This window comes from Mytilus californianus, unplaced genomic scaffold, assembly GCF_021869535.1.
Source record: "Mytilus californianus isolate M0D057914Y unplaced genomic scaffold, xbMytCali1.0.p SCAF_8, whole genome shotgun sequence".
NCBI lineage: Eukaryota > Metazoa > Mollusca > Bivalvia > Mytilida > Mytilidae > Mytilus > Mytilus californianus.
The window spans coordinates 33,613,520-33,640,606 of record NW_026262734.1 but is presented as its reverse complement, the minus strand read 5'-3'; the positions used below and the strand labels follow the sequence as shown (position 1 = coordinate 33,640,606).

The following is a 27,087-nucleotide window of genomic DNA, read 5'->3' as shown; positions in this document are numbered from 1 at the left end:
TCTGATTATGAACTTTATATACATGTTTTGGATGTAGATATTTGTTTAAGGGACGAAACCAATATCATAATTAAAATAAAAAACAGCAGCGGCCACTACTTTAGATGAGAAAATAAAAGGGTTAGGTAGTTTTTGTAAAAGATAGTTACATTAAAGTGTACGGGTTGGTATTAAAATACAAGTAGTAATTATAACAAGATGATGTTATAAAGTGTCTCAAAAAAAATCCCATGGAACCCGATAATCACTTAATCATCGGGCTAGTTTCTAAACCATGTTTATGTTGGTTCATCCGTCAGAGCAGGCGCATGCGCTCAATTGTGTCACTTGAAATTAAAAAAAAAACACTGTATGTATATTCCAAAGTAAACAGAAAAAACTCTTTTATGCCTCACCTCTGACAAATTGGTTAGGAGTATATTTCTAAAACAAAGCAGAAATGTCACTAAGAACATACAATCAGTTACGTTAATTTAAAAATAGTTCGATGGAAAATGAACATGCTCTATATTTTAGATTGTAAAACCTTCTGCAGAGGGACATAAAGTTTTAGTAAAAATATTACTATTTCACTTTGTAGCAAGTAAAGAATCACACGTAAGATTGTCATATTGTTTCATAAAAACTTCCATAGAAACAAACACACCAGTATCATAGTATTTTACACGAAGTAAATAAACCGAACAAATTCAAACAAAATTGATCACTATTGCAACACGATATTGAATACAAATAAATGCAAACCCAAATGAAACTATGATTGCCAATAAAAAACTAAAATTGAAACATAATATAAACAATCACAAGTTAGTTAGTAAAACATAAACAGATCAACTTTAGATGTATCAAAATCACTACATTACATTCTTTAAATATAGGTCAAGATCTAGGACGATACGGTAATTTGAACTTCAAACTCTTTGATCATGTTTAAATCAAACTTTTGTGATTTCTCTTATTATTTTAATTTTGATTATCTCGCCATTTATTTCAATAATATTTCTCGCTCATGTCATATCTAATCTATTTCAAAGCATTAAACTGACTCGGCACTTTTGGTTGCATTACCAACATATTTTGGGCCATAAAAACAAACAGGATTGAACCAATATACTTCCGGCAGTTTGTACCTATATCTTTCAGTTCATAAAACAAACGGAACAATTGACATGAACTTCGAGTAACTCATACATCAACTTCCACCAATGCGTTAACCGACTTCCTGTTAATAAAGCAATGATTTCCGTATTTACAAAAGAAAATTTTTGCCAATTAACAAGTTTTAAAATACAATATGTTAACCTTCAAACCTGGTATTTAAGAAGATCTGTGTCAAAAAATGAGACAATTGATGTCTGACCATAGAATGCTTTCTCTTTGCAACTGAGTATGAAACTGGTTGGAATAACCCTGAAACAGATAACTTAACGCAAAATATAAACTTTTTTCACACGAAAACAGACTTTGAAAAATAAATAGACCTCCACGTGGTGATAAGCCTCTAGGTCTGTTCAACACGCCCAAATAACAAGCAAAAAAAAACACTGCAGAAGACAAAAATAAGTCTTCGTACCAGAGCAAATTGAACATATCTTCTGTGTGTACTGACAACCATTAGAATCACCAAATTGCATAAGACTTTCTACGTATGTTCACATCAAAATTTAGGTTCTGTCTTCCGGACCATTTCACTTCTGTAATTCCATGTGTAGCATTTAGCAGTCAATCAATGAATACTGTGTAAATCAAGGTGCAATTAATACAAACATATATTTACTCTCCCGGAAAATAAGATAATAACTTTCATATCTTGAAGATTATTTATTAATGATAAGTAAATAATTTACAGGATACGGAAATCACAAAAAGAATCTCGGTACATATCCCTATTAAGTTCCAATTTATAACAGACATTGTATAACGTATTAGAGACGACTTGAAAAGTTGCACAACGGTTTTGCATTAAGTATACGGTGCAAGTTATATTAAAATTTTAAACAATTTTAATAATATTTGACAGTTCTTTTTTGTACCTAATATAGCCTCTCCCGCTTAAAAGTTGTGTTATTTTCGGATAAGTTTCGAATATTCAATTTTGTGTTTTTACATCGAACATTCAAAACGTATTTTTTTTTCGAAAAGTTACCTCAAGTTATAAGTGTCAAGGCCTAAAACATGACAAAACAGGTTGCATTGTCGAAATTATTAACAGCTGACATGATTTGTCTATGGCAATGTCGATGAGCTGAGAAAATGCGACATACATGTAGTAATGTCAAATCTATAAACATATATATCAAAAATCGTAGAACTTGTTAAGAAATGATTTCATTCGATCTTTCTCATTTTCTTTTCAACTAAGTTTTGACTTAAAAAGAGATAGAACATACTTAACTCATTATTCGGATAGGGACCGACACAACAGCATAAAAACTTAAAACGACGAATAGGCAAACAACAGACTACAAAACCGGGTGTAATTTGAGGTGCTCAGTTAAAATTTGATACATATGTGCTAATGATTTAGCCATAATTACAACCCTTTATCTTGGACTATGTCATCATAACCTCGAGCATATGATTAATACTACACACAACATTAAATGTTGTAAAAAAGCCTTACCGCTTTTCGTATGTAATAAAAAAAAAAAAGAGTTGTCCATCATTATATTAAAAATGGTTCCTGGAAATGTTCTCAATTTTCATTTATCAAGATACGATGGGGAGGAACATTCTAACTATTTAATATATATCTTCCTCTTTCATCTAGTGTCTGCTTATTAAGTTCCGGATGAAAGTACATGATGAAGGAGTAATAGATATACTCAAATAGAGAAACTAGATGACATAGTTATTTGTTGAGATGGATACTAGTAACAACAGCATACTGATAGAAAGTTCGACGGTTTATCGTTCATACTATCATATATACACCTTTGATAATGATTTACGTAGTTTTCCGAGTAATATTTGTGAGTTTCCGAAAATTGTTCTAATAGATTAATCATTCAACAAAATTACAGACATTGATCTTGTATCATGCATTACATTCTTAGATACACTTAATCATAACCTGGTGGAATACCTAAGTAATACACCATTTCTTCACTTGAAATTTATTCGTGTAATTGACTTGTCTCATAACCGACTGAAATATATCGAACCTGGATTTTTAATTAACGTGAATGGAAGTTTGTTTAAATTTGATGTGTCTCACAACTATCTTACTAGCCTTGATATTACAAACATATTATGGACACAACTCATAGTTTGTAAAGCAAATTGTTCACATAATTCCATAAATTATTTTAACAACATACTTGAATTGGAAAAAGTCAAGACAATTCCGTGTTTTCTATTCACGGAGTGCCGGATGCATCGTTTAATAACTTAACACACTTTTCAATGTTTAATTAAAATGGTCTTAACCTTAAACATGGAGGAAAACTGATTTATTGGGCGATATTTGCAAGGAGAAATCCTTGGATTTGCAACTTAAGGTATACCCGTTTGCAAATCGCTTGAAATTTTTGTTGCATTGTTTCATCAGTTAAACTTTTTTTGTGATTCGCCACGCCAACTAAAAAATAAACAATTTTTGACGTCATAGCTGCGTCTGAGCTTGATCAATTAATATGTCACCTGTCTTTAGCTGAAAGGTGTCCACCAAATCCCACTGTTTTTATCAACCTGCTAATGAGAAAAGACTAACAAGATTTTATTCAGTTCTTACTTCGTATATACATTTGGAAATTGATTTTTCAAATAATAGTTTAAAAAATTTGAAAATAATTGAACGGATTAAGTTAGATAATTTTGAACGGATACAAAAACTTGATCTTTCAAACAACAACATTGAAATACTTTAAAATTTAGCTCTTTATAGGTTTAGAAAACTACAACTAGTAGATATGAGAGGCAATGCTATTAAAAGGATTCCACGTTCTTAACAGATGTTGAAGCAATGTCAGATTTCATCGGGACAAATTATTATGAAATGTACGTGCAAAGATGTTTGGTTGAAAATATGGTTACCGTTACAATATTAAAACTGTGCGAACAGCATACAGGTTTTATGTAATAATAATGGACTATTACCTCCTATTACTGAAATAGAAAAAGAAAATATTGGATGTTCAGCCTCAGTTATAAATACTTCATTGGTAAACAGTTCGATATGCGCTGCATTTTTTGCAGTTATTACATGTGCAATGATTGTATACAAGCTTAGGTTTGAGTTATTTATATTAACTAGAATTGAATAAACTTCTTCAGGAATCCGTTATCGCCATCCACGGTAATACACGACATATATATTTCTTCCAATGAAGATGATGAACTAATTCGTAAATGGTTGTTAACGTCTTTAGTTCCTTGTCTGGAGAAAAGGGGTTTCGATGCGTTTCTATTTTTCAGGAACAGTACAATCGGCAAACCTCGGGAACAAGAGACGATTGACGTCATTTCCAAAAGTCGAAATTTGATAATACTTCTTAGTGACGATTCCAAAGGAAATCAACAATGGAATAAAAGTGAATGGAATTATGCATGGAATTATTACAAGTGGGACTTTAGTCGAGAACTAATCATCATAAATTACGATTTGCTTACATATGATGATGTTGTCAAACATTCCTAAGAGGATTTTCACTTTGAGGAAAGACATAAATTTCTCTAATGTCAACAAAAACATTGAGGAAGATATCGTTGCGCTGTTGAAATAACGCCCGATTTTGCATCAGAGGAATAACTGTTCTATGCATATACCTAAAAAAACGTTTCGATAAAAGAAAATTTAAACATTTCATGCATTATTGCAATTTTCTTTTCATATTTTAATACATGATCTAATATCTCTTTTATTCAGTATATAGTATCATTAGATCAATTATATCATTCATCAATAGCATAAAATCACAATGTACCATTATGATGTTGTTTTTTTATATTAATTCAAAAAGGAGATCATGAACCCTAACGCTGTACTGTATGGTATACTTTTATATGTTATATTATACCAGTTCCTATTTTTAGTTATCAATGACTGGATTTTTCTTCGTCTTCAGCGATTCTGAGGGGCATGCTTTGATATATGTTTCGTTAATGAAATTCATCATTTTAAAGTTGGCAGGATGTGTTTGTTTTATGGTGTATTATTGATATTTGATATAATTTGATTTTTATTGTCTTCTTTTGTTAGGGAAAAGATTGAACGCTCACAAACACGATTAATCGCACTACATTATTTAAGTATCTGACAAAAAATCAAAGGCCTGTAGTTCAGTGACTTGCATTGGTTGATGTCTTTCATAATTGGTTTTCGTTTATTGTTATAGCATAGATCACACCGTTTGTTTTCTTGTTTCTTTTCTTTTTGTAATGGCGGAGCCTTTTTAAACTTATTATAAGATATAGGTTTTGAACATTGTTGAATGCAGAACAATGATCTACAATTGCATGCACCCATATCATTTGGTCTCTGGTTGATAGTTGTCTCATTCGTACCACCTAAATGTATCTCCTTATATTTTAATATGATGAGTAGATGTTGATCGAAAGAGCATGCTTCACATAAATGTGTTAAGCCAAGTTTAGATAAAAAAAAAACTAATAATGTATAACCCAACCATTTATGATTCCTTACATGTGTCGCTTGCCTGGTAGACATTTATAGCAATTGCGGCATCATTGGAAGCACTCGTGTCATTCAAAAAGATAAATATATGTACCAAACAAACATGGCTGTTATTCTTTTACTTACTTTGGAGCGTTCATATGGTCTGTCGATAAACATTAGGAAATAAATTTTCAATGGTTGTTAGTATTTTTTTTTTTAGGAAAATGTTTGAGAGGCTGGTGTACTTGGCGATACTTGGTCAAACTTTACAAATGACCAAGATTGTTTGTTGTTTATTTAACGTTCGATTAAGATTGGTAAAATTACGTGTTAATGCAAATATTTCATGCAAATTCCGGACTAGGACAAATTGAACAGTACATTAAATGGTGAAGCTCTGCAAAGTTGGTAGACTATGGTAAATAACTGAAAACTGTCGTTTGGTTAAAGTGAAGAAATTATGCTTTACAGCAAGCAATCTACAGACCACAGACAATGAAGTTACAGGAATTCTTTAGGTTATGGATAGATGATATGGAGATATCTATTCTGTTGATGCACCAATTTGGTTTGGAGATACTTACTCTGGTAAGCACCTAGTCTTGCTGTGCTTGGAGATACTAACTATAATAACTATGTTGTTACACCCAGTCTCACTCTCTGTTTGATGATATTAACTTTATGCATACACCTAGTCTCACTCTCTGTTTGTTCATTTTCTACATAAGGAAATGTCTGTATTAAGTCAGGAATATGACAGTTTTTTCCAGTCGTTTGATGTGTATGAGCTTTTATTTTTCCATTTGATAAGGGACTTTTGAATTTTCCTTGGATTTTTTTGTTATTTTACTTTTTTTAAGATACTTACTCTGTTGATGAACTTAGTCTCACTACTTGTGGAGAAATTTACTCGATTGAAGCCGATGGTCTCACTCTGTTTAGCACAGAAGTAATAACGTACTCCGTTGACACACATATTTTCACACCGTTTGAATATACTTACTCTTCTGATGCACATAGTCGAACTCGATTATGTGAAACTTACTTGGTTGATGCAGCAAGTCTAACTCTGATCCGTTCGAAGATTCTTACTCTGTTGATACACCTCCTCTTACTCAGTTCGAATATGCTTACTCTGTGGCTGCACCAATTCGCACTCTGTTGTCCAATCACTTACTTTAAAATACTATTCAGTTGTTACACCACGTTTCATTCGGTTTTGAGATAATCACAGTGTTAATGCAGCTATTCGTAGCACAACTATCTCTCAATCTGTTTGGAATCACTTTGTCTGTTGGTGCATAAAGAAATTGAATATATTGATTCTCCTGCTCTCATTCCATTAATCACTAAAGAAACTTGCTTGGTTCATGCACCGGGTCTCCTTCTGTTTCCGTTTGGATATACTTAATCTGTTGATGCACCTAGTCTCATTCTGTATAGAGATATTAGTTATGTTGATGAATCTAGTCTCATTCTGTTAGGAGATACTTATTCTGTTGATGCACCTAGTCTCATTATGTATGGAAATATTAGTTATGTTGATGCATCTAGTCTCATTCTGTTTGGAGATACTTATTATGTTGATGCACCTAGTTTCATTCCGTTTGGATATATTAAATATGTTGATGCATCTAGTCTCATTCTGTTTGGAGATACTTATTCTGTTGATGCAACTTGTTTTATTCTGTTTAGAGATACTTTTTTCTGTTGATGCACCTAGTTTCATTCCGTTTGAGATACTATTTCTGTTAATGCACCTAGTCTCTTTTTTGCTTTGAGATACTTATTCTGTTGATGCACCTAGTCTCATTCTGTTCAAAGACACTCATTCTGTTAATGCATATAGTTTCATCCTGTTTGAAGACACTTATTCTGCTGATGCATCTAGACTTTATCTCTTTGGAGACACTCATTATGTTGATGCACCTAGTCTCATTCTGTTTGTGACACTCATATTCTTTTAATGCATATAATCTCCACCTGTTTGTAGATACTTATTCGGTTGATACATCTAGTCTCATTCTGTTAGAAGATGTTTATCATATTGATGCATCTGACACTCATTCTGTTGATGCACCTATTCTCTTTCTGTTTGTAGATACTTATACTGTTTATGCGCATAGTCTCATTCTGTTTTGAAGACAATCATTCTGTTGATTCATCTTTTTGGATAAACTTATTCTGTTGATGCTCCTTGTCTAATTATGTTTGGAGAGACTCATTCTGTTGATGTACTTAATCTCATCATATTTTGAGATACTTATTCTGGTGCATCTAGTAACATTCTGTTTTGAGACTCTCACTCTCTTGATGCATCTAGTCTCATTTTGTTTGGAGACACTCATTCTGTTTATGCTTCTAGTCTTATTCTGATTGGAGATATCTATTATGTTGATGCATCTGACACTCATTGTGTTGAGGCACCTAGTCTCTTTCTGTTTGGAGATACTTATTCTAGTGATGCATCTAGTCTCATTTTGGTTGGAAATACTTGTTCTGTTGATGCACCTAGTCTCATTCTGTTTTCAAACACTCATTCTGTTGATGGATATAGTCTCATTCTGTTTGAAGATACTCATTCTGTTTGGAGATACTCATTCTGTTGATGAACATGTCTCATTCTGTTTGTATTTACTTATTCTGTTGATAGATATAGTCTCATTTGTCTGTTTGGAGGTACTTGTTCTGTTGATGCACATAGTTTCTATCTGTTTGGAGATACTTATTCTGTTGATGCACCTAGTCTCATTCTGTTTGGAGACACTCATTCTGTTGGTACATCTAGTCTCATTCCGATTGGAGATACATATTCTGTTGATGCACCTAGTTTCACCCTGTTTAGAGATACCTATTTTGTTGATGCACCTAGTCTTATTCTGTTTGGAGACACTTATTTTTTTGACGCAACTAGTTTCACTCTATTTGGATATACTTATTATGTTGATTCACCTAGTCTCATTCTGTTTGGGGATACCAATTCTGTTGATGCACCAAGTTTCATTATGTTCGAAAACACTCATTCTTTTGATGCATCAAGTCTCATCCTGTTTGGAGATACTTATTCTGTCGATTCACTTTTTTCTCATCCTGTTTAAAACATTTATTCTGTTGATGCACTTAGTCTCATTCTGTTTGGAGACACTTATTCTGTTGATGCAACAAGTCTCATTGTGTTTAGAGATACTTATTATGTTGATGCACCTAGTCTCATTCTGTTTGGAGACACTCATTCTTTTGATGCATCTTGTCTCATACTGTTTGGAACACTCATTCTGTTAATGTACCTAGCTATATGTATAGTATCATTCTATTTGAAGACACTTATTATGTTTATGCACCTAGTCTCATTCCGTTGAAATATACTTATTCTTTTGATGCACCTTATCTCATTCTGTTTGAAGAAACTCATTCTGTTGATACATCTAGTCTCATTCTATTTGGAGATACTTATTATGTTGATGCACCTAATATCATTTTGTTTGGATATACTTATTCTGTTGATGCACCTATTTACACCCCGTTTGAAATTACTTACCCAGTTCTAAATAATATATAGCAGGAATCAGAATATGGAAACACGCTTGTTATTAACTAAGACAATTTATACAGGGTCAAGATATAGCTAACTACCGCATGTACATGTTAATTTTACGCCGGTTTACTAGCAACCTTTTTGCGTACTAAAACTTAAAAGGTAATGTTTCAATTAATTTCTAGAGTAGCATCAACCTAACGCTGTAATGAATATAATAAAACTTTTCAAAACGGAATTTTGAACAACTGTAAGAATCGGAACACTTCAAAAATGACCTTTATTTGTCAATTTATTTGATAGACAGTGTTCGACTGTTTAACATCAGGATTTCAAGTGTTCCTTGTATTAGGTAATAGAAAAAGCTTAGATAGACCATTAAAAAGTTCCTAATGAGATAAACAAAAAAAAAACAATATTGCACATTTCGTAACTGCTCCCCACTATAAAATACATTACATTCGTACAGTTCGTAGAGATGGTACATAACTGGTATAAGTTTTCCAATTTTAAACCGATTTTTAATGTTGTGTATGTATCGCATGATTAGCAGATGCATGAATTTGATTTGGTCCAAATACAGTTACGGGCAAAAGAAATTCTTGATAAAAAAAAAATGTATAGCTTTGATTCATACTTGACTTCAGGTTTTGAGTTTTAAATGGTAGGTTTAAATTTCTTTTATTCATCGATCTCACAATTTGACTTCGAGCAAATGCAGTGATAGGCAATACACATATATGACTGCTGTGGTTTATACTTGGTGATTTTTGTTTAAAGACGTTTAATGATGTATTTTAGTTCTTTTGTATACGAGGAAACAATTTGACTCGGAGAAAACGGGTAATGTGTGTGTAAACCTTTCCAATCTTACTTCGATGATAAAACAAGAAGATATGACAAATGAGCGTACAAATGTGGATTTAAAGTAAAGTAATTTATTCATTCTTTTCTTCTGTGTTACACTCGGTCAAGCATAACTCTTTAGTTGATCGATTTTATTTCACTGTGTCATTTATGCTTTGAAAACATTCAAAAATGTGTATTATTTATGCTCCTAACTTGAAACCCGAATCACCAATTCTTATCGAATTGGATAAAGGAAAAGACCTTGTCATTTAAAAAAAAAGAGACATTTGTTTGAACCATTTAAATGTTTCTTTGTGTTAACAATAAGATATGTGTTTGATTTAAACAAGGAATAAGAATTAATTTTGAGTTTCTGCCAACTAACTGCATACAGAATTCACATCACAAATTTAGTTAGCGTTCATTTATTGTGAAATGTCAGAATTGTGTTTTGCGCTTTTGATGGTGGTATTGTGTAATAATGGTTCTTCCAGTGAATCTTTAGAAGAACAACTTGGCATATTGTTCAATAGATCGGATTTACTCTGTCCTGAAGAATGCGAAGCTCAGGATTACCTGAACAAAATGAGATTTGAAAACAGTTTGGAATGCTGTACATGTAAGGCTCAACCATTATGGACAGTTGACGGAAGTTTGAATGGGAAACTTAATTTTACTAATGTTGGACATTTAAATGTCTTTTTTGTTAAACACGATATTGAATTGAAAACTATAGACCATGATGTTCATTTTAATTACTTAATTTACACGTACGGAAATCTAACTGCAATTCCGCTCTCAGTTTGTAATTTTAATACAACTGTTTACATCGACTTGTCATTCAACCAAATTACAGATATCAGAAATATATCATGCTTGTCTATACTAGATACATTACTATTGGCAGGAAACAAAATACAATCTTTGATTGCGGACATATTCAATGGAATGAAACATCTCCGTAGAGTTGATGTATCCTTCAACCAAATCACCAAATTGGAGCCGAAGTTTTTCTTACATATGGCGGGTAGTATGTTTAATTTTGATATATCGTATAACAATATGACAGAAATCGACGTCACAAACATAGTTTGGACAAGACAAAAATATTTCTGCATTGTAAATTTTTCTCATAATGCTCTGAACGAAATTACAAATCCCGCAAACTTTTCATTTCAACCAGAATTAAATTTCGGCCGTGGGGGATATCTTGATTTCACATACAACAATTTTACTCATTTTTTCAATTTTGAAAAAATCGGTTTTAATGACCTGAGATTATTTGGAAAACTGGTATTTTACAGTTTCGACTTCAGGCATAACAACTGGTTATGCGATTGCAAATTTTATCCGTTTGTCTCGCAGGTTACTATTGGGGCGATAATTTTACATGCAAGTCATGTCAATTTGAAATGTAACAGCCCTTCACAGTTTAAAAATAAACTGATAAGAGGTTTTCTGAATCAACCTGATTTACTTATCTGCAACATTTCAATGTCTGCAAGATGTCCTCAAAAATGTCGTTGCTTTTATCAACCAAGTCAAAACAAAACTATTATCAATTGCCGTTCGAACTTAGCATCGAAAAAATTTCCGTTAGTTTTACCAGAATACGAGAATTTGGTTTTAGACTTTTCTAAGAATTTATTTTCTGATTTAGATACCCAGTTTGAAAGAGCAAAGAATTACACATTCCGAATAAAAGAAATCAATCTTGAAGAAAATAATTTCGATAGTATTTCTGAATTTTTTGTGTCACAGCTGAAAAGTACCACGATCATCAATATAAAACACAATCCGTTAACAAGTATTGATAGGTCCATAGGAAACTTCAGGCCTTGCAATGTACAGTTAGGAAGACTAGATATTGTTTGTACATGTAAAGATCTGTGGTTGCAGAGTTGGCTACCGTCATCAACAATGCCTTGCTATAATAACACATGGATATTCTGTCGGACCGAAACCGGTTACAAATCTATAACTCAAATCACGAAAAGCGAGCTAGGATGTACAGAAGATTATCATCTGAAATGGTTCAACTTATGTATTGGAATCATAGTTAGCCTTGTCGTAATTTTTGCCTTTGCGGGCTATAATTTTTATGTTGAAATTTATATTCTATGGCGACGCTTTTTGAGAAAAATTAGCAGGCCTGTTTCTAGAAACTCTTTTCAATATGATATTTACATATCTTGCAATGAAGACGACGATGGACTTCGAAATTGGATATCGTATGAGCTTTTACCGCATCTTAACGATAGGGGACTTAAATCTTTTCTACCGTATCGAGATTGCCAGCCTGGTAGACCACGTGAAGAAGAAGTAATTGATATCCTATCGAAATCTAAAATTATTCTCGTTCTTCTAAGCGACCTACATCATTTATCACGTGAAAGCACAAAAGCTTGGATTTCTTGTGAGTGGAAATATGCCTGGGTGAATTATCGAGAAGATTTTTTGAAAAATGTTATTATTATAAATTATGATTTTCTAAATAATCATGATGTTTCTTATAGGTATATTAAAGCTTTTATGAGAGCTAGTATTTGCATTGATTTTTCTAATTATAAAAAGGATATGTGGTCTACATTAAATTCTTTGCTAGGACTTTCTTCTCCGAGTTATGGAATTAGATATCATCGGTTTCAAAATAGTCTTGATTCATTTACAAACTTGGTGTAGGTATCAAATTTTTTACAAATATTGAATTTCTGATTATTACAAAAATGTTCTTTTCAAAGTTGTTTTACTTGGAATAGATATTCATTTTCTACTATGAAGATCGTTATAATTGATTATTAGTATTTATGCAAAAAAATATAATTTACGAACAAATCAGATTACAATCGACCTTTGAGTTTGAACAAAGAAGAGTAATTAAATGTTTGTGTGTAATTGTACAAGGTTGAAACTACCCCTTTCCATTTTAAATTTCAAATCTATAAACAGTCAAACCATGCAAAATAATTTTCTGGTGATATCTTAAAAATTCGACGTTTCAAGACTCACAGGTTCCAAGTGCTGATCTACAAGGCAAACCATCATGTAGTATATTATCGGTAAGGTTGGCTGATTAAATAATACGGGTTGGGTAAAAAGTTTTCTTTTAGTTTAATTTTATTTGTCTATTGTTATTGTTATGTCTATTTTTTACATCAACAACATCTTTAATTTTTTAAACACCTGGATTACAGAAAGAATAAGCAGACCAAGGCAGCTGACAGATGGGTCCCAGTTTGTGTTACATATCCCATTTGCTAGGGAAATTAAAAATGCTAACAAATTACTCCCGTCATTTAACATTTTACGTAAAAACCGGTTTCTATTCCCAATTAACATTCTACACATCATGAAGCTTGTGTTTTCTTACAATTTTACCCTTTGACATGAAAATCTTTAATATTTGTATCATGGTCATTTTTTGTCTTCTTTCATATTAATATAATAAAGTTCAAATTGTATCTCGTTTAAGCAAAAACACCAAAGTATAAATTATTTTATTTTATTAGTCTCCAGGTTAGATGGTTGTTAAAAATTGACCTCGACACGACACGTGCTTCAATCACTTTAGAATTTTCTTTGACGGATTTATTGTAATATATATGTATGTGTGTGTGTGTGTACACCAATGACGAAACACCATTAATGGTGGGTAAAATATTATTACTCCAACTAATATATGTAATATTAATATGAATAGGGAATGAAAATTGATTGTAAAGGAATATGTAAATAGTACACTAATTCAATGAACTACTTTTTGTGTTAAAGATAACAATGATACAAATGTACGCATAATTTCATTTAAATCAGGCCTAAAAATGAACAAATGCAACAAGTTTTAATAAAATTTCAACTTTTGAGACAAACGGTCAAGGTTGAGAATACCAAAACAATGCTTTTTATTTCATTTACTGGTAAAATGATTCAAAGCATTCTTACAAATACATAGAGGTTTCATTATTTACTTTTATGTTAAATTAAACGTTATTGCGACCTTTTCAAATACTAAATATTCCTAAAACACTATGACATTCCCAATATTTATTTTCGTTTAATCAAGGCATCGATCATATCATATTTTGGACATCAGAGTTCAGCGTTACATCTATGCACAGAGAGGGAGCAGCTTTCTTCAACTATGTCTTGAATTTTATAACAATGTTTACAACGATACTCTTGAGTTTTAAAAAAATTCCTAAAAAAGTTAAAAAGGCCATCGGAATTTTGCATTTGGTACAATTATAACTCGGTATAAATTATATAATGTAGTGTTTTTTATACGAATTGTTAAATATTGTTAGATACAAACAGCTTGTCAAGTTTCTTTCAATTGATCGTCAGTCTAGCTCCGTTTTCAATGTTCTATTCCATTTAATTTCACATTTTGGTCTGACATATTTGTTCCGTTTTTGTTTGTAATGATTCTAAATGAACAACATTTCATTAGGACAAAGGTTTCCGTCCTTACCATATGTTGGGGTTTAATTTGAATTTGTATGTGCTTCAAATGTTTTGAATTTCACACCATGAACTTATCGCTTTTTATTACATTTTGATATATAATTGATGTCATTGATATTAGTTGTTGTGAAATTTTGAATGCAGAGACGGCAAATAAGATAAGATACTGTTATCTTAACACCATTGTAATATCAAATGTTATCTTTGATTGTACTAAACTGACTGTAATTTATGATTTGTATTTTTGTTTTTGTATTTTGTTTATTGATGGTTGTGGTATTAATTCACAGTTTATGTAAATTATTTCATTTATTTTGTGTTGGATAATTACATATTTGCTCTCGTGTTTTTTTATGGTATTATGATAAATAACTTTTTTCAAAAATCTTGAATGATATATATTTTCCAAATGTTGTCGAGTCCTCCATGTTTCAATTTCGCTGTAACGATAAAGTTTCAGCTGGGTATGATCTGTAAATAGATATAGGAAGATGTGGTATGAGTGCCAATGAGACAACACTCCATCCAAGTTACAATTTATAAAATTAACCATTATAGGTCAAGGTACGGCCTTCAACACGGAGCATTGGCTCACACGGAACAGCAAGCTATAAAGGGCCCCAAAAAATTACTAGTGTAAAACCATTCAAACGGAAAAACCAACGGTCTATATAAAAAAGAGAAACGAGAAACACGTATGAACTACATAAACAGACGACAACTACTGTAATCAGATTCCTGACTTAGGACAGGTGCAAACATTTTCAGCGGAATTAAACGTTTTAATGGTACCAAACCTTCTCCCTTTTCTGAAACAATAGTAGAACATCACAACATAGAAAAAAACACTATAAAATATCAATTGGGAGGCTTAACTCAATCAAAAAACGTAAATTAACACACAATGAACGAATAAATTTGACCTGTGACACCTGAATGCAAATACACAGTTAATAAAAAATTAAAGTCAAAAGTAAATAAACAGGTTTAAACAAAATTAAAGTATGATATCACTGTGAAATGTCAAACAATTTTTGAAAATCATCACTTTTGAAGAAACCTGCTTCCTATTATACACAGGTAAATGAAAATAATTTTGTTGTTAAGTATACTTCTTCTTCTGTGTGTATAAAATCTTCCGTTTAGGAATACCAAGAAATTTCTTTAATATCAATAAAACTAATCGAACACTTGGTACATATGTGGTGAATATCAAAAATAAAACTATACAATTAGTGCTACATAAAACTTCCTGTACAGGTCTAAGAACAGCATCTAAGGAAAAATGAAATAATTTTGATGTTCATTGTACGAAGAAGTGAAAATTTGTAGTAATACCAAATAATCAATGCTGGTATATAGACAAGATCCATGTCAACATTAAATAACAAAAAAGCATTACAAATAGTATCAACAGGTCAAATTAAAAAGAAAGTACGATTTGAGAGTACTCGTAGTTACCGACAGCTAGTTAAAAGCCAAAACAATTAATAATAAAAAATCATGCATCAGAGACTAAGTAAGTCGTTTATGTAACAATGAATTCCATTGGCCGATCGAGTTAGCATTATTTATCTGGTCCAGGAAAATTGGTACCGTTTAAGTGGGTCAGAGAAAAGAGTTTGGCTGAATAAAAAATATCTTAGAAACAAAGTTTTCATATTTTATAATAGATCTTAATGTATGCAGAATAACCTAAAATTTAGTTTTAGACGGTATGTCATTTCGGTAAATTATAACTGTTACGACAGATACATCAATTGATTCCTCTTCCGTTTCAACTTTTCCTTGTTTTTAAATTTGATATTTACAAAAAGTCAATATTTGTTATTTCAAATTTTTTCGTGAAGTTTTTGTTTTTCTAATTTCTACCCTTGTATTAATATTTTATAGAGATCATAGTTTTTTGTTTTGAAAAAACGACATTTTTTTCTTTCAAAATGTTTTATCAACTTAAAGAAGGAAATCAACCAGGAGATTCGAAATTTTGTTCAAAGGTTTGATATATATTATTTTAAAGGACTTTACCATTTAACAATTATACACATCACGTTAAGTAAATATATTTAAGTCTATATTTCTGCCGCCTTTTTCTCGTAAATGACTTTTTCTGATTCAGTTGGTTTATTTAAAAGATTTAACTGAATACTCATATTTTCACACACATCTTTAAAATTTGGAAGAACAATTATTTGAAGTATAACCCACACTAACAATAACAAGTACATAACATTGCTAACACTATCTTATTATGAAATATAACATACGGAATTGAATATGCATAATCAAATATCCTATTGCAATTGAATATTACGACAATTTACTATGAAGGAGTGAGTTTGTTTACTTAAAAATCTACCATTATAATATAAATAAATTTTATAGGATAAGGCACAGTAACCGTTTAGATCAGAATTTTTAGTATAAATAAGTAAATCAATATTACATTATATTACTATTGTTTTTGTCTATTCGCCGTTTTCTTTTTGTGCCATGGCATTGTCAGTTTGTTTTCGACTTATGGGTTTGAATATAACTTGAGAGATAATTGTATTGTATTAAAACTTTGCGGACTTCCATCGGTAGTTTTAATGTCGCAAATTGAGTTTGACTGGCGACTCGTAGCAAAAGATCAAACAGTGTGCAAATTTCCAATTCTCTATCCTAATGCAAAATAAAGATCTCATTCAATTCTAGTCATTATCTTGGTGTAAAATTTTCATTAAACAAAAATTCCGCGAAATGATGTTATTTTCTTTGGCACCTAAACTAGGTGACGCCATTGGTATGCCTCTGGTGTCAACACCTGGCGTTTTCGGGCTTCTTGGAATACAATACAATTATATAAATTATACGTCAATACATTCCGAAATTCAAAATGTCGGCTTCCTTTAGTTACAGACAGGTAGATAGAGAATTGTACGCTCATTGTCATCCAATCAGAACCATTTATACACAATTATTGCATTAGAATTTGGTATCTTTTTTCTCTCTATTCATAAAAGTTATATTCCACAATATGCATCTTATCATGGAGCAAAGCTTGTATCATATTTCAACTAGTGTGAATGGAAACAATTACGATGGAACGCATACTTCTTTGTCACAAAAGATCAAACAGTTTGCAGATTTCCAACTAAAATGACTTTTTTGTAGATAATGAATTTAAAGTGTTGATCGTTTCTCGTTTTTTATATAAAATAGACCGTTGGTTTTCCTGTTTGAATTGTTTTACACTTGTCATTTTGGGGCCCTTTATAACTTGATGTTCGGTGTGAGCCAAGGCTCCCTGTTGAAGGTCGTACATTGACCTATAATTGTTAACTTTTTATACATTGTGACTTGGATGGAGAGTTGTCTCATTGGCACTCATACCACATCTTCTTATTAATATTAAAGGACAATTCAAGGAATTATGTTGGATTTTGAAACCAATTTTAGATTTGATATTTAGGATAACATATAACGATATCTCAACTTTGCAAAAATATGAGCAGCTGTCCTTAAGATTCGCAACCATCGAACAAACTGCAATGATGAGCTTGCTGTAAGGTGAAAATAAATTTCTATGAGCTATAAAAGCATCCTCAATAAGAAAAAACTTTACCATATTCATGAATTTGAAGTGGCAGCTTGGTAGAATGGGCATTACTTATCATTATTTACTTGAAACAGGGTTTCTTATAATATGGTAGCAATTAAAAAAATGGTTCAATCTTCGAAAGTTGTACGGACGCCATAATGATGTGATATACCGTTATGAATATTTTTTGTCACAGTTGACCACGGTTATGGTATACTTAACGTAGGAACATGACGTCTTTTTTTCATATCAGTTTTTGACATCACAGAACGCGACTTATCCCCGATTATATATTTAAAATGAGTTACAGCACGATTGTTGCTAATGAAACAGAAACTGATTTCCCTTCCGGAGCATCTGAGCTCGACCTATATTATGTGTGAAAGGGATTCATGTTGCTATTGCTTTAATTTGTAATGTTGCATTTTGTCCTATTTAATGCTAAATGTAATCTCTGTTTCGTCTCGTAACAGTCTTGGTTAACCTTTTTCCGGAATCACGGTTATTTTGGGGTTTTTTTTCTTCAAAACATTATGTTTCGGTAAAGATTAGGGTAAGAAAAATCACTTGTGGCAATCGTTTATGAATTTAATAATGTCTTTAAATTCAACAAGAGGCATTCAATAATTTGCCATAATAAGATACATAATCCCCTGATTTGAATCTTTAATATGTTAATTAACTGGTAGCTAGAGTAACAATTGGAAGAGGAACTGCTGACATTTCAGTTCTTTTGCTGCTTTTTGTGTTTGTTTCGCGTCACATTTAGTTTTCTGGGTTGTGTTTTGTTGACTTTTGTTTTTATTCATGGTCTTTTTATTTTTAGCCATGGTGTTTTTTATTTCATGATACATAGTAAGATGTGATAAGGTAGGAACACTTCCTACAAATTTTGTTTATTTCTGATACTTTCAAAGTTGTGATGCATATTACACTGACCGGAGTGGATAGACAAAAACAAGGTATTTTGTATAAAATAAGACCCCGGACGGGCTGTTTTTACCATTGTATAAGATATCAATAATAAAATGCACAATAAAATAAATTACTTGTTTAACTTTCAGTAATTATGTCATCAACTGAATAAATAAATAGAAAATGCCTGCACTAGAAAATATAGTTTACTTTTCATATAAATGATACTACAAGACAAAAGTGTAAGCCTACATGAGAAATATAATGGATCAATTAAAAAAGATTTGAAATTCAAATGTATCAGTGTGGCACCGGCATGCAAAGTGAAACGGAATCTTCAATAGATCTTTTTTCTTTGCTAATGATAGTGCTACTATTTTCCATTCGTTTCATCTTATTATTTGTGTATAGTATTCCAACGCTTCACAATGGCCACTACTTATTTCATTATATTATTTGTGTATGGTTTTCGAACTCTTCACAATGGCCACTACTTTCATTGATTATTTTACGCTGGATGCTCAATCAAGCCGCTAATCGATCATTGGTTTTTATTTGTCCATGTCACTCATTGATTTTATATTCAGTGTTGTGCTGTTGTTACATTTATTTTTCACTGTTTAATTATATCCACTATAGATAGATATAAGAAGATGTGGTATGAGTGCCAATGAGACAACTCTCCATCCAAGTCACAATTTGCAAAAGTAAACCATTACAAAGTACGGCCTTCAACACGGAGCCTTGGCTCACACCGAACAGCAAGCTATAAAGGGCCCCAAAAATAACTAGTATTAAACCATTCAAACAGGAAAACCAACGGTCTAATCTATATAAAAAAACGAGAAACGAGAAACACTTATGAACCACATCAACAAACGACAACCCCTGAACAAAAGGTTCCTGACTTAGGACAGTTGCAAACAAATACAGCGGGTTTAAACGTTTTAACAGGCGCCACCCTTCACCCTAACCTGAAATAATAGTGTAACATCACAACATAGAAGGACACACTATAAAATATCAGTTGAAACGGCTTAACTCAATCAAAAGACATATAAACAAAAACAAGTAAACATACAATGAACGAATAAATTTGATCTATGACACAATGTAAATACAAAATTAATAAAAAAAAAAAGGGGGGGGGGGGGGAGATGTAAAGCAATATCAGAATTTGTCTTGTTTAAACGTTATCATATCAAAAAAAATGTATTGAGAAACAACATATTTGTTCAGAAACAATAGTCCTTCTAGTAAATGCTTCACTTTTTTCGTTAGCATATAATCGTCAAAGCAATATATTCTTTTTCGCGTTTTTATTTTCTTTACGGAATAAAACCACTTATGCAAACCACTTATGCAAGGCTCTATTGTTTTCTGTGTTAAGTTCTGAGATTACAATCATTCATAGCAACTTAGTTAAAAACAAATGACAGTCACTTAATTTCAAAACTATACCTTATTCTGTCATGTGCTGAAAAAAATGACCAAAAAGGAAAATAGGATCTCTATCATAAAAAAAGGTAGGTTGTCTGTTTTAAACTAAAAGAAAAGCACATTGATCCATTTTTTTCCCTTTGTAAACATTTATGTACCTTTCTAGAAAGTTAAATCTAAATCACAAAAAAACATCAAGGACTGTTTAGTTCTTGCATGAGTTGGTAGTGGCAAGAACATTGTCAATGGCTTTCTACGACAAATAATGATATAATTTCACCTATATTTTATCGCATTTAACGGTTAGTTTGGAACATTCATGCTTATAAACAAAGGAACTCTTTCAACAACAAATCTAATGAGTATTAAAATATGAAATTATATGTTTGACATCAAACATACGAAAATAAAACTGAAATTATCTAGAAATGCAAGTCATGGCGAAACACAAAGATTGGGTTTGGAGTTTGAAATATCTCTGAAAAAGACAAAAGTAGTTAACCGATATCATTTATCGGCTATAAATATACAAATTAAAATAACACAAAAACAGAGGAAATTGCAAAAACTTCAAAAGAATTGAGAGGGTAAGCGTCTCCTTCTATGAACACAAGGTGAATATATTACCCATCTGTGAATCTACAGTTCATGGTATACAAATATTGGTTTGGAACTTTGGTTCGATCTTTAGAATCCTTAATACCAACAGAAATATCACATTCTTACGTTTACGGTTATTGTGTTTATAGAGCCCGTAAAATTTCAATTCCATCAATGAAAACTTATCAAACCTTTGAATAAAATTATTCTTAAAAGGTAACCAATTTATCGCTGCAGTAAGATCATTAAATATTGTCTTAACATTAATGTTGTTCTAAAAAAAAATAAAACCGGATGCCATATCTCTTTAGTAAAAAAAAAAAAGAAAATTCTTAATTCCCGAATACCGACACCCTTGACAAGTAAAAATTTATCTATCATGATGATTATATTTATCTTTGATTGTGCATTACTGATCTTCTTTTTAAATTGTTTATTGATGGTGCACATGTGAACTTTATACAAATTGAAACTAGCGTAAAAGAAAAGAAAAATTACAAGTCAATGTTAAATCCAGTGTAGTAATCTATAAACGTAACCGTCGTGAATTTATGGGAATCAACTCAAACGAGAAAAACCAACGGCAATAGTTCATCTAAAAAAAAATATGACAGACAGCAAGCAACGACACATCACACATTGACTCATTAGATCGGTACGTAGCATTAAAACAACTAACAAAATAGATAAATACACAAAGTGCCGACCTTATAAAACTCGCAGGCACTAAAAGCCATGTCAAAGCAAATTACAAATGATAAATTAATCATATTTTTCTACATTAATTTGAGTAAAGATTATAAATACCCGAACATTGACATCCTTGATATGACAATATAACTTTGCGAGTAATATTGCCATAATGAGAACATGTTCTAGCACATCATGTTATCATGTGGATCAGGATCTGCTTACCCTTTCGGAGGACCTGAGATCACCCCAAGTGTTGGTGGGGTTTGTGTTGCTAAGTCTGTGTTTTCTATGTTGTGTTGTGTGTAATGGTGTTTGTCTGTTGGTATTTCTGTTTTTAACCCATGGCGTTGTCAGTTTATTTTCGACTTATGAGTTTGAATGTCCCTTTGGTATCGTTCGACTCTCTTATCAACTGACATTCGAAAACACAATGTATAAACACTACAGAAAGACTAAAACATTTGACAAAATGGAAAGTGAAATCATGTCTTAGTATGTTATGGATCTTAGTTTGCAGTTGTCTATAACAAGATAAAACATTTGTATGCGAAAATATTATAGTTTTCTTTTGTTGATATTTGATGCTGACGGACACAGTATCCATCTTATACATAAACATATCTTCCTCTTCCATTAAGTGGGTGCTTTAGACATGTTAGATGCAAGGATCAAAAGGATGAAAGGTAACTTACATATTATATATGACTGAACATAAGTTATGAATTATCACCAAAGAATGATGCACTTGAAAGAACTTGCGAAGATACTTAAGAGATATATATAAATATTTTCTTATACACGTAGATCACTCAATCCTATATTCATCCTCTTACAAGTGTATAAGGTTTAAAAAGGAATCATATATCAGAATTGCCAAAACGAATAAGTCGGTGTCATGTTTTGTATGATAATTTGGATAAATATGTTTTGGGGATTCATTTTGGTAATTCTTTTTGTGCATACGGATCAATATCTGAAATTAGATAATTTACCTCAATATCTAATTCCATTAGTATATCCTCATCAAAACTCAAAACCTATAGCGGACATTTTACAGGAAGCGTTACAAGCACACTTCCAACGAAATGATTTAATGTGTGGCTCATTATCTCGTAATGTAGCAAATTGCATTTGCAGTACCTATCAGAAGTTAGATAACATCGGCAAGCTATATATTGAAAAAAAGACTGGTTATAAAAGCAAATCGATTGTTAAATCGGCATTGCCATGGTTGCGTTATTCACACTATTACATAAAAAGCCGTCATAATAATTTGCAGAGGTTTCCGATTAATATTTGTGAATTTCCAGAAATTGCACGAATAGATTTGTCCTACAACAAAATTAAAGACATCGATCTTGTGTCATGCATTACATTCTTAGATACATTCAAATTGCATCATAACCTGGTGGAATACTTGAGTAATGAAACATTTCTTCATATGAGATTCCTTCGTGTAATTGACCTGTCTCACAACAAACTGAAATTTATCGAACCTGGATTTTTAATTAACGTAAATGGAAGTTTATTTGAATTTGATGTTTCATACAATTATCTTACTACGCTGGATATTACAAACATTTTATGGACACAGATCATATTTTGTAAGGCAGATTTTTCACATAACTCCATAAGCTCTATAACAAACAAATTGAATTGGAAAAGTCAAGAAAATTCAAAGTTTTCTTTTTTCGGATCGCTGGATAGCTCTTATAATAATTTAACATACTTTTCAATTTTTAACGAAAATGGACTTGACGTTAAATATGTAGGAAAATTAATTACCTGGTGGATATTTGTACGGGGAAATCAGTGGATTTGCGATTGTAAAGTATACCCATTTGCAAAGTTATCTGAAATGGTTGTAAAAATCTATCACAGAATAAATTTTCATATGACCTGTGATTCACCTAGACACCTACAGAAGAGAACATTGTTCGACATCATAAATAATTCCAAACTGGATCAATTGATTTGTAACTTGTCATTAGCTGCACGTTGTCCACCACAATGCCATTGTTTTTATCAGCCTGCTATAGGCAACCGAACAGTTGTTAATTGCTCTGGATCTGGATTAACAAGATTTCCTTCAGTTCTACCTAAGTATACAAATCTTCATATTGATTTCTCTAATAATAAGATAAGAAATCTAAAAAGAATTGAACAGTTCGGGTTGAATTTTTTTAAACGCTTAAAGAAACTTGATCTTTCAAACAACCAAATTGGAACATTTTCAAATATAGGGCTTCATAGGTATAGAAAAATACAACTGATCAATATGACAGGCAATACCATTCAACGAATTCCACGTTCTTTACAGATGTTGAAGCCATGTCAGATTTCTTTGGGTAAAATTATCATGAAATGTACGTGCGAAGATTTATGGTTGAAAATATGGTTACCATTACAATATCAAAATTGTGCGAACAGTACACATGTTTTATGCAATAATAATGAATTACTTCGTCCTATTACTGACATAGAGAAAGAAGATCTTGGCTGTTCAGTGTCAACTATAAATACTTCATTGGTGAACAGTTTGATTAGCGCGGCATTTTTTGCAGTTATTACATGTGCAATGATTATATACAATCTTCGGTTTGAGTTATTTATTCTAACCAGATCTTGTATAAACTTCGTCAGGGAGCCGTTATTGCCTGCCTCTGTAATTCACGACATTTATATTTCTTCAAATGAAGATGATGAACTAATCCGTAAATGGTTGTTATCTTCTTTAGTTCCTTCTCTAGAGAAAAAAGGTTTCGATGTGTTTCTATTTTTCAGGGATAGTACAATTGGAAAACCTCGGGAACAAGAGACGATTGACGTAATTTCAAAAAGTCACAATTTTTTAATACTTCTCAGTGACGACACAACAGGAAATCAACAATGGAATAAGAAAGAATGGAAATATGCATGGAACTATTACAAGTGGGACTTTAGTCGAGAACTAATCATCATAAATTACGATTTGCTTACATATGATGATGTTGTCAAAGATTTCTTCCGAGGATTTTTCACTCTAAGGAAAGTCATAGATTTCTCTAATTTCAACAAAAATATTGAAGAAGATGTCGTTGCGCTGTTGAAATAACGTTAGGAATTGCAACAGGTGAATAACTGTTCCATATATAACCATAGAAACCGTTTCAATAAAAAATATCGCTAAACTGTATGAAATAGTTTTATATGTCATATTATGTTGATTGACACATTCACCAATTTAGCCATTTCCCATACCAGTTTCTATTTCAAGTTAACAACTTCGGGATTCGATTCATCAACAGAGATTCCGAAAAAACATGATTTGAAATAAATTTCCCGTACGAAATTTGAATCTTAATGTTTGTGGGATTTATCTGTTTAGAGACGTATTATGGATACTTGACATTATTTTTTCTAACATTGGCTGAAGTCTTTGTTTAAACTGGTCAGAATATTATTATTTTACGGTTTATTCTTATGTAGTGCTGTTTCACCACTGTCCAAGGTTAGGGGAACGCTAACAAACATCTTAACTGCGATACATTTGATATGTGTCTGTCCAGAGTTAAAGATCTGAAGTTCAGTGACTGTCATTGGTTGCTGTCTCTTATATACTAGTCAACAAAAATAACGATACACAAGTTTGAACTCCAATTTATCATGAAATATAATAAATAGAGAAAAGTGTTAAATTATCCAATGAAAAACATTCATTTGTAAAGCAAATGCATATGATTAAAAGAATCTGACCAAATTGGAAAGTTGGAAAATATCGTGTTATTGAACACAGGGGTCAAATTTATTTTGCGGAAAATGATGACAAAAATCGGCACTTAATTTCGAAGATGAGAATAAAGTATTCAAATATCTGCAAAGGCATTCAAAATTTTAAGCAGACCATGTTTAAGTTTAAAGTTTTAAGTTTTAATATCGATTTTTGAATTTTTGGGTGAAAATACGATTTTTGAAATAACAAAAATTGCAAAAGAAAAACGCGTATTTGCCTTAAATCAATGATTTTGATAAGAAAATAACACTCTGTAAATATAAGACCAACTGAGCAATTATTTACCTTGGTACAGTGTATCCAATTTCATTATATATGGAAAATACATTGCCTAATATCGTTTCTTTGTTGACTAGTATATTTGTTCTACATTAATTATTACAGTATATCCTTCTTCTCTTATGTAATAAAATCATGGTGGTCTAAGGAGCATATCAACATATATGTGATAATTTAAGTTATGCCTTAAAAATATTAAAATGTATAATGCAACCCTTTCAGATTCCTTACATATGTGTTTTGTCTGGTAAGCCTTTATTGCAAACCATCAAAATAAAGAAAGCATTGCTTGCGGTATCATTGGAAATGTTAACGTTTTGCAAAAAAGGTTAAGGAATATACATCAATATTTATTAAAAATTGTGAAATAATTCTTCGATAGATGTAAGTGCTGCGGCAATGGTTGTAATGCCTGTAAACTTCGAAACATTAAACTTTATGTGTTATGTGACTATACAAAGACTTAAAAATTGACTAAGGCTATCTGTTGTTTACTTAATGTTCGGTTTAATAAGATTGATAATTGACGTAAATCCAAATATATTCCATGTTTATTCCGGATGAGAACACATTTAACAAAAAAAATCAAAGTATTAAGTTCTTCAAAGTTGTTAAAACAGGATGATGAAGAACGGAAAAACTCGAACTAAAATTGGGTAAATAGGTAAAAAAATAATGCCTCACAACAGTCTACAGTCTCAAGAAAAAAGTTACAAGAATTCTTTAACAACAATGAGCAGATTCAAAATCATTTCCTTGCCGAACATTGTTGTGTGTTTATTCATCACAAACAGTCCCTTAAGCATGATGTTCTATCCGGGACAACAAAAAATCAAGATGAATTTGTATCTAATCACCTGATAATTCTTAAGGTCGGAGGAATAAGATAAAATGAAAACATGCTAGATAGACCTATTACTATTCGAAATGGTTTTTTTTTTTTTTTGTTTTTTTTTTCTGGAAATTACTGGAAATCTGCATATACTAAGAGAATAATTCCTCAAAAACTATGTTGTTGCTCAGCCAGCTACGGCTTTGTACATGCAAACTATTGACTTGACGTGTGTTTGACCAGCAGTCAATCAGGGAAAGAGGTGTTTGTATTCTCACTAAAAGTCGTTAAGGCAAAACAAAACAAAAAATGTCAAAAATAAACTTTCAACGCCACGGCTAAAAAAGAAAAACACAAACAGACAAAAAAACAGTACACAAAACACAACATAGAAAACTAAAGACTGGGCAACATGAACCACACCAAAAATTTGAGGGTGATCTCAGGTGCTCATGAAGGGTAAGCAGATCCTGCTCAACATGTGGCACCCGTCATGTTGCTTATGCTA

The 27,087-nt window shown here is 31.7% G+C and overlaps 2 protein-coding genes across 2 annotated transcripts; both read left to right on the top strand.

Moving 5' to 3' along the window:
* The first annotated feature begins 10,178 nt into the window (after positions 1 to 10,178).
* On the top strand, positions 10,179 to 14,949 carry LOC127711781 (toll-like receptor 13). Its single transcript, XM_052217907.1, has 2 exons — positions 10,179 to 11,028; positions 11,662 to 14,949. The coding sequence occupies exons 1-2, from the start codon at positions 10,437 to 10,439 to the stop codon at positions 12,681 to 12,683; spliced, it is 1,614 nt and encodes a 537-aa protein (XP_052073867.1). The 5' UTR covers positions 10,179 to 10,436; the 3' UTR covers positions 12,684 to 14,949.
* A 7,578-nt stretch (positions 14,950 to 22,527) lies between these two features.
* LOC127711774 (uncharacterized) lies at positions 22,528 to 25,960 on the top strand. Its single transcript, XM_052217897.1, has one exon. The coding sequence runs from the start codon at positions 22,592 to 22,594 to the stop codon at positions 24,788 to 24,790; it is 2,199 nt and encodes a 732-aa protein (XP_052073857.1). The 5' UTR covers positions 22,528 to 22,591; the 3' UTR covers positions 24,791 to 25,960.
* Positions 25,961 to 27,087: the final 1,127 nt, after the last annotated feature.

Bases quoted from the DNA above. Each gene is read 5' to 3' on its own strand.
- LOC127711781 (XM_052217907.1), top strand. From the start codon at position 10,437: ATGTCAGAATTGTGTTTTGCGCTTTTGATGGTGGTATTGTGTAATAAT. The intron at 11,029-11,661 runs GTAGTATGTTTA...TTTCTGATTTAG, and splicing joins GTTTTTCTTACATATGGCGG to ATACCCAGTTTGAAAGAGCA.
- LOC127711774 (XM_052217897.1), top strand. From the start codon at position 22,592: ATGTTTTGTATGATAATTTGGATAAATATGTTTTGGGGATTCATTTTG.